The 14640-nt window shown below is 46.7% G+C and overlaps 1 protein-coding gene and 1 non-coding gene across 4 annotated transcripts in view; one reads left to right on the plus strand and one right to left on the minus strand.

Moving 5' to 3' along the window:
* PHF20 (PHD finger protein 20) overlaps positions 1 to 14640 on the minus strand; it is a 133111-nt gene that overhangs the window by 3962 nt on the left and 114509 nt on the right. For all 3 annotated transcript variants that reach the window (XM_060122866.1, XM_060122868.1, XM_060122867.1), the window contains 4 exons: positions 13519 to 13618; positions 10385 to 10580; positions 5308 to 5713; positions 3373 to 3556 (listed from right to left, as the gene is read on the minus strand). In XM_060122866.1, the coding sequence (XP_059978849.1) occupies positions 3373 to 3556; positions 5308 to 5713; positions 10385 to 10580; positions 13519 to 13618 (886 nt within the window). The remainder of the gene's footprint in view (positions 1 to 3372; positions 3557 to 5307; positions 5714 to 10384; positions 10581 to 13518; positions 13619 to 14640) is intronic.
* LOC132506595 (U6 spliceosomal RNA) lies at positions 13003 to 13109 on the plus strand. Its single transcript, XR_009535912.1, has one exon. It is a non-coding gene; the product is annotated as a U6 spliceosomal RNA (small nuclear RNA).

A 14640-nucleotide genomic window follows, 5' to 3' on the forward strand; every position in this document is an offset into this window, starting at 1 on the left:
ACAAGGACTTGAAAATAAGAAATACAAAACTGACTTCTCAGACGGAACTTGAAAACCAAGAGTAAAGGATCAAAGTTAAATGACAGTGACCAGTGACCTCCTGAGCAAGAAAAACTCCGTAGTGACCAGTTTCAATACAACAGTCTTATTAAAAAAAAAAGAAAAAGAAAAAGGAGTCCACAGACTAGAGAGAGACAGGAACTGCTCAGCTAAAGAGCACAAGAGTAAATGGAGGGGGGACTTCCCCGGTGGTCCAGTGGTTAAGACTCCATGCTCCCAATGCAGGGGACCCAGGTTTGATCCCTGATCAGGGAACTAGATCCCACATGTCACAACTAAAGATCCCACACGCAGCAACGAAGATCCCAAAGACCTGGCATGCATGCATAAATAAATCTTTTTTTAAAAAAAAGAGTAAATGGAGAAAAGACTCAAAGTTAATGCCGTAAGAGCCCATCTGGGCAGTCAAGGCTGGCTGGGTTGATTCCAAGAGAAAATGTCAGTCAGTCTGTCCTGGGCAAGATGATCCTACAATTGCTGAGAGGCCCCTCTTAAAGCTACTGGAACTACCTCAGATGTGGTTCGGGCTCACCCAAGACGTCCCCCAACACCATGGTGACCCAGCAGGCACGCACAGGGAGAAAAGCATCAGTCAGTGTGCAGACTAGAAGAGCACAGGCCACTCATAGTGTCTGAACTTGGTTAAGAGGAGTGTTTGGAGCCCCTAAGGTGGAATTCTTCTCTCTAGCAGGAACGAAGAAGACCAGACCCAGAACTGTGGGAGCCAACAGCACCTCCTCTGGACCCCAGCATCCAACAAGCCAGGCTTCTCTCCACACCAGGTGCTGGACCATCACCCCAAGTTTCTCTTTTAAGGAAGCTCAACAGCTTCTCAACAGTATCATGATTCCAAGAAAGGCAGCAGGTTATAAAGGTAAAGTTTCATTTCAAATACAGTCCCCCAGACAATCTAGATAGAGGCCAATGCTCACTAAGGTAACATTAAAAAAAAAAATCTTTCTAATGCTAAAAGATTCAGTATTTTTATGGTCATTAAATATCTTTTATCTTTTAGTTTTATAAGACTGTTCACACAACTACGTAAGTTATTAAATAATGGTTAACACTGAAACAATGACATTTTTTAAAGTCAATACAATAGCCTATCAGACTTTTTAAAAAGGAATATTGTATGTAACTTCCTATAAAAGCTGTTTATCTTGGTGGTATTTAGATGAAATGAAGATAGTAGAAATAAAATGGGATTCTGATGAATCTTTATTAAATACAATGCAAACTCTGTTTACCTGAATAAAATCTTTAAACTTTATAATTGATTTTCATGCTTCCAGTACCTCTCAGAGCCTGGAATATCAGAACAAGAACAGAGTATGTGGCCCCAGATGGAGGACACAAGAGTCCTCTGGAAGGCCAGAGAAGGGAGCCCAGGCTTGTTGTCCTGGCCACACTGATCACTCAGTGAACTCAGGGCTGGAGCAGCCCAAGCTTGGGACTTCCCTGGTGGTCCAGTTAAAGAATGTGCCTTCCAGTGCAGGGGATGTGGGTTTGATCCCTGGTGGCGGAACTAAGATCCCACATGCCTTGGGGCAACTAAGCCCGCACGCCTCAACTAGAGAGCCCACGTGCCACAAACTACAGAGCCCACACACTCTGGAGCCCGTGTGCCACAGCCAGAGAGAGAGAAGCCCGCACGCCACAACAAAAGATCCCGCATGCCGCCATGAAGATCCCGCGTGCGGCAACTAAGACCCAACGCAGCCAAAAATAAAATGGAAGGAAGGGAGGGAGGAAGGGAGGGAGGAAGGAAGGAAGAAAGAAAGAAGGCTCTGACTTCTCCCCTAGGGGCAGGTTCCTTTGGCAACAACAGAACCTTCGCCCTGTTTCCATGGTGCTAAGCCTCTTTTCAGGGACCCAGAGCCAATTCTACCGCCACTGTCTGAAACTCTACAATTTTCAGTCTGGCATTCGATCCTCTTTCAGCTTTCTAATAGCAGGGTTTTTCACAGACCTGGCATCAGCTACAGTTCTAAGGAGCCCAAGGAAACCTTTCAGGAGTGAAAGAGAGACAGAAACACTCTGCCTTCCAGAAATGCCCTCACAATGGACCCTGGACTGGCCTCCCATTCCTGGTTCCGCAGGTTTGCCTCCGGGGCAGGAAAGAAAGCATGAGGGCGTGTCAGGCTCTCGCCCTGGCACTGTCCTCCAACAGGGCCAACCCTTTCCCAGTCGAGCCAGTCCTCTTATCATCCACCCTCAGTCACCCCCTCTGTAGCAGAAAACATCACTCTCTTCAAGGCTCCACTTCAGTCCCAGGAGCTCCAGGAAGCCTTCCTGTTATCACTTCCCCTCACAGCAGCTCTCCTCCCCTGGCCCGGCCTCAGCCATACCTGTGACCCTCGCTTACATAACACATGGCATTTTTCTTCTGAGTTATTTCATCCCCAATTACAGTAATAACAGCCTGGCTGTACTCAGAATCCTCAAACAGAACATTTATTTCTTAATCAGTCTCCTTTCTAAGGATGAAAACAAATAATTAGGAAATAAGAGAATAAGACAACAAACAATCAAGAAGGAAGCCTGACTTCAAAAAGCAAACTGACAACATCCTGGGGATCAAGAGTTCAGTCCTCCAAGCCCATTTGTTACCACTAACATCTGGGACAAATATCCAGGGGCTACATAAATGACTTAGTCAAGTTCTTAAATCTCTACTGATAAAGAGGAGAAGGCTTCATATTAGATTTTAAGAAAGGCTGAAATAAAAGGTGTTTTCAGGGCTTCCCTGGTGGCGCAGTGGTTGAGAGTCCGCCTGCCGATGGAGGGGACACGGGTTCGTGCCCCAGTCCGGGAGGATCCCACATGCCGCGGAGCGGCTGGGCCCGTGAGCCATGGCCGCTGAGCCTGTGCGTCTGGAGCCTGTGCTCCGCAACGGGAGAGGCCACAACAGTGAGAGGCCCGTGTACCGCACAAAAAAAAAAAAAAAGGTGTTTTCAGATCAATCCTCAGACATCCTAAAAGCTCAAATACGTCAAAGTTTCAATTCCCCACAGAACTGGCTTAGTAGAGATCTGCTCAGATCACACATTACCCGCAGGCAGAGTCCAGCTGCTCTTCTGCACACTCTCCTTGGCAGAAGGGACTGGGAAAGTGAGGCAGGACCCCTGACATTGCACAAACCTTAGAAGTGCCCGATCAATACTAAAAGTAAGGCTCTGCCATCTTGAGGGGAGAATGAAGGTGGTGAGACTGACAGAGAGGAGACAAGAACACAGCTGTGCCTGGAGAGCAGCTCATCCCGGCGGGCCCACAGTGGCTGCCAAGTGCAGGGAGCCAAGGAGGGAGCCCTACCGTCCAGCTCCTTCTCAATGGAGTCCATCCTATGCGTGACTTCGTCCTGAAGAGACTCCACGTGCGTCAGCAGGTTAAACTGCCACTGGTGCTGGGAGCTCAGCAGCCCCTCTCCGCCTCTGTCCAGCAGCTTCCGAGCGGGGGCTTCCTCAGGTAGGACCTTTCTGGAGACATATTCCCTCACCTGGGGATGCAACAACATTGAAGTTACTGCATAGAGACAGCTCCCAGCCCCTCTTCCAAACAGCCAGTGTCCACAACCATTTGAAAACCCAGTTGCAGTTTGAATATCCCAACTCTCTACCTCCCTGCCTCGTTCCTCCCCTCTTGGGCACTGGGCAGAAGTGTGCCTGCTGTACCAATAACAACCACCTCAGGGCAGCACAGACCTCTGGCTCAGAGGATCCCACAGCTGCTTCCCAAAGAATGGCCCAGTGCCCTAGGCCTGAAGTAGGCCTCACAGAAGGGCTTCCAGAAACCTGAGATCAGAATACAGCAAGGCAAGTGTAGACAAGGGTTAGTATGTGGATGTCAGACAAACTAGCTTTAAATCCTAGCTCCATGTCTCGCTGAATGCGTGTATCTGGATGAGTTACTTCACCTCTCTGGGCCTCTGTTCCCTCATGGGAAAGAAGGAAGTAGTAAATCCTACTTTAAAGGTTCATGAGGATGAAATAGGATAATGTTTATAAAACACAGTGCCGGCCTATGGTCAGCCTGCTATCGATGAAAGAGATTTTTAAGCCCAGCTGCCTTGTTTAGGCCCCGTATTTCCTGATTTTTTCATGATGCGCCAGACACCTCTAGGCAACGTGCCCGGTCTGCACGACCATAAACCTTTTCTGGGGTTTGTGACCGCAACCTTCCATTCACTCATTTGAAATGAAACAGGTTCTACTTAACATTTATTTAGGGGTGACTATGTGCAAAGCCATGTTCTGAGAGCTTTTCACAGATATGCTGCACAGTAACTGAGAGGGCACTGCCACTGGCTCCACTCGACAGGGGGTAAGGAGACACGTCTGAGGAGGTGAAGTGACCTGCTCAGAATCACACAGCAAGTGGCTGAGCCCAGACTTGAAACTGGGTCTGTCTCCAAAGACTATGTCCTCACCAGCCTCATCCAGCACTGTTTAGACCCTGGCAAGGATACAGGCTGAACGAGGTATAACGCCCACCCTTGAGGGGCTTCTAACCTAGGATGCTCCCCCTTGGCACGATGGACTTACTTGGCAATGGACTTACGCTGGTGATACCATCCCACAAAGTGAAGTCTGTGAAAGTAAGTATGACAAGGGTGGAGAAGCTCTCAAATCACACAAATCCTCACTGACAACTGAGGACAGGGCAGAATGAGACCAGTGAACACTGGCAAGAGAACACAGGGGGCTCCAGGAGAGAATGACTTGAATAACAAGAAAATGAGAGTACCTCTTGGGAAAACTGATGAAACCAGCAAATATTTTGACAAAATGGACTGTTCCTATGTCAGGGCTGCAAAGTGAAAAGTAAAGCCAGCAAAGAATTGTACTGAAAACCTTATGCCTAACAAAACACCTGACTCATTCTTTGCTCGTGGGAAGGATTAGCACCCACGGGCAACTATAAATTGCATTGAAGAAAAAAAACTCACTTTCCTAACTTACTTCCATTTATCAAGTTCCAGTCAACCCTTTTCCCCTGCTACCTCCCACCTCTCCACACCCCGCCCCCGACTCTGCCACTTTGTGGACATTTTTGGGGTTTAAGTGGGCTCCCTTGACTTTGTACTCATTTTAACAGACCAAAAAACATCTATGATAAGCAAATTTATATACAATTTTACAGTAAATACAACTCTATAATAAACATCTTCCACAGAACATTTAGCCCTAGGAGGAGAAGGTACAAGCACCCAAACACCGAATTAAGAACCAGTACAAGCGAGCCTCATACCTTTGGGGAGCTGGGTTTGGGGTCACTGTCCCCTCTGCTCCTGTCTTGTTCTAGAGGCCAGCCCAGGCGCGGAGAGAGGGAATCGTCACCATTCTCGTGGAGGGGGTTGACTGCATCGTCAAGGGCAGAGCGCCGGGTCTCCACCACCAGCTTCTGTTCCACAGCAGGGTAGTAGGTGCGGGGCTTCTGGTAGCAGTGCTCGCTGGTGATATATGACTCCTCCACAGACCGGGGCAAGGGCAGGGGCAGAGGCTTCTCCACCGCCCCGTTCAAAGTTCTATAGCTTGGGGCTTCCTCCCTGCTCTTGGCTTCAGTGACATGGATGTGTTTGGAATGAGATCTCCCCTCCGCCAGATGCTGTTTCCAAGGCTGACACCACAGCTGCAGATCAGGATGTTCCCGGCTTCTGTTGGGAGGGCAAACACAGAGAGGGCTTTGGAGTACCTGGGACCACTGCAGGGGCTTTCCCGTAGCGGGGAAGACCTCCCACCTGGGCCAACTGGTACAAGCCACTATTTGCCACACAAGAGGGAATGTAAATCAGCAGCCTCTGAGGAGACCACTTCCAGGCAAGCTCCTGCTGTATCACTCACAGTGAGTGGGACTGGACTTGGGAGTCAGAAGACCTGACTGCATTTCAGCTCAGCCACTGATTAGCAGTGCAGCTGGCCCAAGTCGCTCAGCCAGCCTCATCCCCGTTTCCTCCTCTGCAAATCTGGCTAACCATCTACCTGTCTGCCAGCAACCACTGAGTTTGCTATAGATGAAGTGAATTAATTTGAATGGAAGTACAGTACTTTGTTGGCAGTAAAGTGCTCTTCAAATGTGACTTACTAAAAATAACCTTAACTTATTAATAAACAGCCATGATAATCCTGGCATGCAATGGCACTCAATTACACAAATCCAGTGGTGACCCGGGAGGGAGGTGGTAACCAGAAGTCATCTAGGCATAGGCCATTAATAACAAAATCTTCTGTTCACACCATTCCAAAGAGGAAAATCTGTTATTAAAGAACAAAGATTCTGCTCCCTTTTTGGGCCACAGACACTTCTGAGAATCTGAAAGCTCTTGCTACATGTATACGTGTACATAAAACTCTGTGTATGACTTCAAGTTTCCCACAATCATTCACCGTCTGAGGTTTGACCCAACAGAAGGTCTTTAATTTACTGGATCATAATCAATTGTAAAAAAGGAAAAACAGAACAGAAAATACCAGAATGCACCATTCTAAGTAAGAGTAGGCGTTTGTGAAATTTTAGTTTCAGTTTTGTACATGTGAGTGATATTAAATGTATTTCTTACTGTGGGATATATATTTAAGTTTAAAAGCCACGACTCTAGATAAACTTTACCTTTTTAACTCTTGTTTACCACCCAGAACTTCCATTATAACCTTGGATCATTAAATGAAATGAAAGAAAGGAAAGGAGAAAAGGACGGAGGAAGAAAAACTGGGCTTCCCGAGTAAGGCCCACCAGCTACCGGCAGTTCCTAGCTGGCAGGGGTGTTTGCAAGCAAGTGGAAGGACGGACAGGTGCTACTCACATTTGGTTCACAGATGTGCAGAAATGTGTGGGAGCCTTTCCAACTGTCACAATGACTACTGATTGTCACATATGTGACCTCAGCATTCAGTTCACTGAATTCAGAGATGCTAAATATCCTGTAACGCTCGGTACAATTCCACACATACAGAGAATTATCTCATGGTATAATTGTAAACATTACCTTCACCAGTCCCAACTGAGAAACACTGAAACCAGATCAGCAGGAACTCAGCAGCAACTCCCACATATAGATATCCCCCACCCCACCCCCACACTTTCCTGAAGTCTTCCTGCAGAAATGGAATAGGCCATAAATAGGACAGCAGGGAATGATCTTACAGAACCTAAAATTCTGCTCGCAAGGGGCTACAACTATCCTTTCTCGGCTCTCCCACCCTAGCAATCCCCAATACCACCCCGATCCACTGGGGAAGGAGAGGAAACCACCAGCATCAAGGCAGCCTGGGTCCCTGGCCACTTCCAACAGGGTATCACAGCCTGTACCAGGAACCTAGGATCCCAGGCACACCTCTGAAATCATAATTGCATCAGAGGAAATGGAAGTCCTTGTTCACTTTCAGGTCTACTGTAGCCTGAAATCTGTTAACTTGGAGCATAGAGGCCATAGTATGGGCCTGTTCTTGTACGAAAATCACAAAAGTCTTTGTTTCCTTCCTCCTACAATTTTCACCCTCCCAGCTAAGATCTGAAGCCCCAGCTACTACACAAGGATGACCCTGGCCTTTCTTTGTAAGCCCTGTCAATCATGAAGAAGGTATGCATAGCCATGCGTGTTACTTTTGAAATGACAACATTTGAAGTTATTCCCAGTTTTACTGTTTGCCTTTGAAAATGAATCCACCAGGTCACTTAGGAACAAAATTTCTGAGAATGAAGACCCAGAGCCTGTGATAGCAGAGACTATCCAGGTGTACAGAGACATACTGGGACCACCTTCCTGTCTCCCAGGCTCTTTTCTCCATATATAATGACTAACAAGATCTCCCTATACTCCCCCCTGAACTTCTTGGAGAAGTCAGATTTAATTCCAGTACAAAGTCACTGCTATAAAGATGAAGGATCTAGGGGCTTCCCTGGTGGAGTAGTGGTTGAGAATCCGCCTGCCAATGCAGGGGACACGGGTTTGATCCCTGGTCCGGGAAAATCCCACATGCCGCGGAGCAACTAAGCCTGTGCGCCACAACTACTGAGCCTGTGAGCCACAACTACTGAGCCCACGTGCCGCAACTACTGGAGCCCGCGTGCCACAACTTCTGAAGCCCACACACCTAGAGCCCGTGCTCCACAATGAGAAGCCACTGCAATGAGAAGCCCGCGCACTGCAACGAAGGGTAGCCCCCGCTCGCTGCAACTAGAGAAAGCCCGTGCACACCAGCAAAGACCCAACACAGCCAAAAATAAATAAATAAAATAAATAAATTTATATAAAAAAATTAAAGATGAAGGATCTAAATGGGGATTCAGAACGAACAAGGTTCTGAAATATGGGGCAGGGCTGGAGCACTGGTATTTCAGTGAGAAGAAAGAGAACACCATCTGACTGAATCCTCAAATGAAAAGAAACACAGCAACATTTACAATCAGGAGCATCGTCTGAGGTTTGCCCTCACCTTCCACCTGTCTCAGTCAATTTCTGGCATCTCGTTAAGAAGAAATTCACTTGGCTTATATGGAGGAAAATTTTCTGATTTTATAAAATGTGAGGGAATACCTAGTCTAAGACATCCAAAACAGGGTCACTTGATTTAGTTCACCTCAACAGATACCGTCACAGTAATGGCTAATTCCCCCAGTAACCATCCTTTCCTTCTCTTACACCCACCTCCACCCTCACTCCTGAGTTTGCTCAGGGCACATGGCCACCTGGCTACTAGCCTCCTGCAGTTAGGTGTGTCCATGAAACCACTTGCTCCCCCTCCTGGGGGTCAGAGCAGAGTGGAGGTACAGATGCATCTGTTTGGACCACGCAGATGAGATTAACCCTAATGGAATGCCAGAGCAGTAAGACAGAAGGAACCCAAGTCCCCACGTCCATAGCTGGAATCGTGGAGAAAGGCCACCTACCTACCTGGCCTGGACCCCTGCCTACCTCTGGACCATGCCTTATGTGAGAAAGAAAATTCCATTTTGTTTAGCCTTTATTTTTTTGGTTTTGTTATAGCAGCTTGGTTTTTACCCAAATCAACATATACTCTTGCTGAATGTGCCCTGTTCAACCTCTCCTTGCCATGTCAATTTTACTTTGTTTCAATTTTACTTTGTTTCCCAATCAAAAATGTTTAGGATGGTAGTTCCCTGGTGGCCTAGTGGTTAGGATTCCAGGCTTTCACTGCCACAGTCTGCAGTCCAGGTTCAATCCCTGGTCGGGGAACTGAGATCCCACAAGCCGCGAGGTGTGGCCAAAAAAACCAAGATGTTTAGGATGAATGGATAAACAAAATGTGGTTTTACATATAATGGAATATTATTTAGCCTTAAAAAGGAAGGAAATTCTGATACAGCTTACAACACAGACAAACCTTAAGGACATTATGCTAAGTGAAATGAGCCAGTCATAAAAAGACAAATACTGTAGAATCCCATTTATATGAAGTACCCGGAGCAGTCAAATTCAGAGAGACAGAAAGTAGAAGGGTGGCTGTCAGCGGCTGGGGGAGGGGAAATGGAGAGAAGTTGCTTAATGGGTACAGAGTTTGTTTTGCCCCACACAAGGAGTTCTGGAGACTGGGTGCAACAGAGTGAATGTACTTAACACTACTGAACTGTACACTTAAAAACGGTTAAGATAGCAAACTTTATATTATGTATATCTTACCACAGTTTAAAAAACAAAACCCAAAAACTCAGAACAGGAACTTTCCTGGTCGTCCAGTGGTTAAGAATCTGCCTTCCAAAGCAGCGGGCGTGGGTTCAATCCCTGGTCTGCGAACTAAGATCCCACATGCCGCGGGGCAACTGAACCCATGCTCTGCAACTAGAGAAGCCCGCAACAAAGACCCAGTGCAGCCAAAATAGAAAAAAACAACTCAGAACGGTACAAAAAAAAAAAAAGAAAAAACAATCTATAAATACACCATTTCTTTCTCTTTTTTTTTCTAAGGCATTTTATTGTATTTTATTTTTTGGCCGCACCATGTGGCACGTGGGATCTTAGTTCCCTGACCAGGGATTGAACCTGCACCCCCTGCATTAGAAGTGTGGTGTCTTAACCACTGGACCACCAGGGAAGTCCCCACACACTGTATCTTGATTACAGTAGTGTTTGTATATACATTTGCCAAAACTCAATGAACATTTAAAATGGGTGAACTTAATTATATGTAAATTATACCTCAATAGAGTTAATTTTTTTAAAAAAGAATGTTTATCATGTAACTGAGAATCTTAAATAAAAGCCTCAAACTTATCGCCGATTTTGTGGCTTTCCAGTTTCTCGTATTTATCCTGCCCTCTGCCCACGCCAAATCAGACCCATCCCCAAAGCTGCAGGTGCCACACTTACTGCAAGATGCTCATCTTGAGCTGCAGGCCATGCAGAACCTCGATCACTCTCTGCACATCGCCGAGAAGCTGGTGGGTGGCCACAATCTTCTTGGCATTCTGGTGGGAATAGTTCTCTTCTAAAAATGCCAGGCCATGCATATGTCCCCTGCTCAACCACTCCTTGTCATACCAGTACTTGAAGCCAGGTCTCTGACCTAAAGCAGTGACAATGAGAGAGTTAATCCTTGGTCTGAAGGAAACCCAGACCATTTCATCATCACACAATTATCACACAAACTATTGGAAGGATGGACTGGTGTGTTCATTTTGTTCATTCATTCATCCAGTATACATTTACTTGGCACCTACTATATGCTGGGCTCTCTACTAGGTGTTGGGGATAAGGTAGTGAGAAAAGCATATGAATTTCCTGATCTCTGCGACTGGCCAGAGGTAGAGTGGAACTTGGATATCTTGTTAAAGTTAAATCACATCATTCCCTCTCCCACTTAAAACCTTCGATGACTTCCTATCGTGCACAGAAGAAAACCCAAAGCCCTGACTGATCTAATGAGGCCGGCAGGCCCGGGCTCCTTCCTGCCCCCCTTGCCCCACCCTTTCCGGAACACATTCAAGCTCTTTCTGGTCTTAGGGTCTCTGCTCTAGCACCCCTACCCCTGTCTGGAGCACTATTCCCCAAGGCCTTTGCAGGACTGGCTCCTTACCACCTCCTCAGAGAGGCCGTTGGTTACCTCCCAAAGTACGAGAGCCTCTTCCGTGCCTCCTAGTCATTCCCGATCTGAGGGCTTTTGCCCCCTCAAAGCATTCATCCCTACCTAACATGTTCTTGTTAGGTGACTTATTTTGACATCTGTTGCTGGTCCAAACCCCACTAAAAGCCAGAAGAAAAGGAATTGTTTTGTTCACGGTTATATCCTCAGTGTCTGGCAAAAGGCATTGTGAATGGATTTATCAAATGGAAAGAAGCCCCAAGTGCCCCTCCGACTGTCACCTACCGCCTAACTAAATGAATGGTCAGCCCCCCACTCCCTGCTCTGGACCTCCATTTCCCATCTGTAACAATGACAGATGAACCAAACAGCTTCAGCGGTCCTGTTCATTACAGGGATCCTCAGGAAGGACTGAAAACACAACCACACGTGACTTGGCACAGTGTTTCCTGCTGTAAAAGCCCAGGGAACAGCTTCCAATCAGACTGCTATTCACCTCTCAATGGCTATAAAGACCCTAAAATAACCCAGGCAAACCCTATCAAGGTCCTTGCACTCTTTCTGGCTTTTCTAAGACACATGGTGGGGATGCACCTCCACTCTGTTAACAACACCTTTAAGTAACCTTTAAAGAATAGATCTGTTAGATTAAACTTCTGGCCCAAGACTGCAGAATCAAACATAGTCAATAAATGTGACAGTCACTGAGTGCTCAATTCAAGGAATCTATTCCCAGTCTTGGCAATTTAGTTATAAAAGTTCAGAAAGTGCATAGGGATTGATAAAGATGGTGTGTATGATTTCTAAAAAGAGAAAAGTGGACGGAGAGAGTGAGAGACAATAAAGTAGACAAAAGTGTTTTAAATGGTGCCCTAAAGGAGCCCTGGGGATTATGTGTGGAATCTGAGAGGCAGCTGCCACAGAGGTAGCCTGAGCAGCAGGATTCAAAGCAGCACTACCTGTTTTACAAGACAAAGGTCAGAGACACCAGTTGTCATCTCCTATCTAGCACTAACTGTCTGAGTGATCTTAGGCCAATCATGTCCCTTCTGGGCCTGCTGCTTGCCTGTTAAATGTCAAGGCTAAACTAAGTGGTCTCTGAGATCCTGCCCATCAATTATATTCTATGACTTATGGACTAATCTTCTGACCATATTCTTTCCTTGGGATAAAGGGAAAAACAGAGGCAAGATTGCTCTCTGTCTATAGAATAATCTTGCACTAGAAGACACAGTGTCACAATAGAGGTTATCAGGCCCCAGGGGGACCTACTTGCTGGAAAATGAACTGTGGTAGCCCAGTCCCTCCCTATACAACCAGCAAAATCAAGAGACTTGGTCCCACAAGTCAGTTCTAATTCCAATCTGCTTCATGAGATTAGGAAAGTCATTCATTTCCCTGGGCATCAATTTCTTCCTCATAAGCAAAAATAGGAACAGGAGCTCCTACCAGGCCCACCTCATAGGACAAAAAGGAATAACAGAAGCAGAGGCTCTCCAGCGTTGTCTAGCTGTAAGGGGACTGCACCCAAGGGGAGCAACCTTACAGGTGATGAATGGAGACGATGTCACATCCCACTGACAGCAAAACAAGAACCACAGATTTATAATCCACCCCTGAGATTTCTGGAAAGGGGAACCCAAGAGCCATAGGCCAGCCCTGCGGTCAAGAAACAATGAAACGAACTGATCCTAAGGAATTAATTCACTGCTCTGGGTGGCAGACAGGCTCTTCGCAAACACACCTTTCCCCTCCCCTCAAGGGCGTATCTCCCTTCGAGGTGGCAACGATGCAATGGAAGGCAGATGCCACCAGAGGGAGCAGAGGCCGGTTTCCAACCCTTCAACAGCCCTGAAAAGCCAAGGACAGAGCCCACATCCTCATGAACTCTCAAGAAAAGGAAAAGGTGCTCGCTCTGGCAGCACATATTCTAAAACTAGAACAACAGAGAAAAGATTAGCATGGCCCCTACGCCAGGATGACATGCAAATCGGTACAGCGTTCCATAGTTTATACAGAGTTTCAGTCGTACAAGATGAAAAAGTTCTAGAGAGCTGCTATACAACATTGTGTTTATAGTTTATAAAGAATACTGTACTGTACACTTAAAAATTTGTTAAGAGGGTAGAGCTCATGTTATATGATTTTTACCCCACCCCCACCCCCACCCCCACACGCAACAAAATTCTAGCTCAAGGCCTGGCCTTCCACTAGGTGAACCTCTTCATACATGCTCTCTTACTGCCAAGTTCAGGACAGCTGGCCACCAGGTGAGCTAGCAACAAAGGCGAGGAGGAGGCAGAGTCTAGCCGATGCTGAAGAAATGAGTCTCAAGACCACAGACACTCAGGCTGCTTCACCGCCAGCTGTGCTAAGGAAAAGGCTACATATTGTTAATATCCCTGACTCCAGAAATCTCTACCTGGAGGGTCTTGGCAAACATAACAGGTGTATTTCTCAGGCACATTTTCTTCCAGTAATCCCATGCAGACCCCATGCTGCCAGCACTGGCACTCTTCACACTGTTAGAATTAAAGAAGCAATAAAAATTAAACTCAGAAGGAATCCTCCATCCAAAAATAAGACCCACCTGTGGGGGGGAAGGGGCAGTGGGAGGCGGAAGGAGGAGGGAGGGAGAGGAGGAGGAGGAGGTGGGAGCTGAGCTGCTGCCACTCTTCCAGAGCAGCCACTAGCCACCTGTGCTTTTAACATTTAAGTTAACAAACTAAGTTAAAAATTCAGTTCCTTAGTCCCACTAGCCACATCTTAAGTGCCCAACAGCCGTATGAGGCTAGTGGCTACTGTACTGGACAGCACAGATGAAGAACATTTAAATTAAACAGTACTGATCTCAGAAAAATGACTATTTTCCCTCCCATTTCTAGAGGCTTTCACTTTTCTGATCACTTTATAAAGAGAGAGGAAAAACTGTTTAAGTCCTTAGAGGGAGGTTAACTTAGAAAGACAAAAAACTGAGTTTGAATTCTGGCTCAGACATTCATTAGCTGTGTGACCTTGCACAGGTCACTTCTCCACCCTGGGCTTCAGTTTCCCCATCTGCAAAATAGGATACTATTCCTACCAACCGTGTGGGGCTGTTTGTGAGGAATCAATGGGTCACATGTCAAAATTCATATAGTAGAGCCCAGCACACAACTTTTATGTATTAAGAGCCTATTACTGCTACGAATGGGTAGGCTAACTCACTTTGATGCCTCCTGGACTCAACATATGCTAGCGCTTTGCATTTGTTCTTTCTAAACCTTACCAACGGTCACACAGCTGAGAAGACGCAACAGTGGATCAGAACACAAGCCTGGCTGACTGCAAGGCTAGTTCTTTTAACCCCTAGGCTCCACTGCCTGCCCTGGGGAAGGGGGAAAGAGAGAAGGGGCAAGAGGCAGAGAGGGAAAGAAAGGAGCAGAGGATGAGGGCAGCACTGGGAGACAGACGTGTGGCTGGCCTGAGGATAGCAAGCCTGAGGGCTAAGGGTCCAGAGGAGGGAATGGAGAGGAAAAGGATGCCAAAGGAGATACTAGGACAC

This window comes from Lagenorhynchus albirostris, chromosome 15 (assembly GCF_949774975.1).
Source record: "Lagenorhynchus albirostris chromosome 15, mLagAlb1.1, whole genome shotgun sequence".
NCBI classification, from domain to species: domain Eukaryota; kingdom Metazoa; phylum Chordata; class Mammalia; order Artiodactyla; family Delphinidae; genus Lagenorhynchus; species Lagenorhynchus albirostris.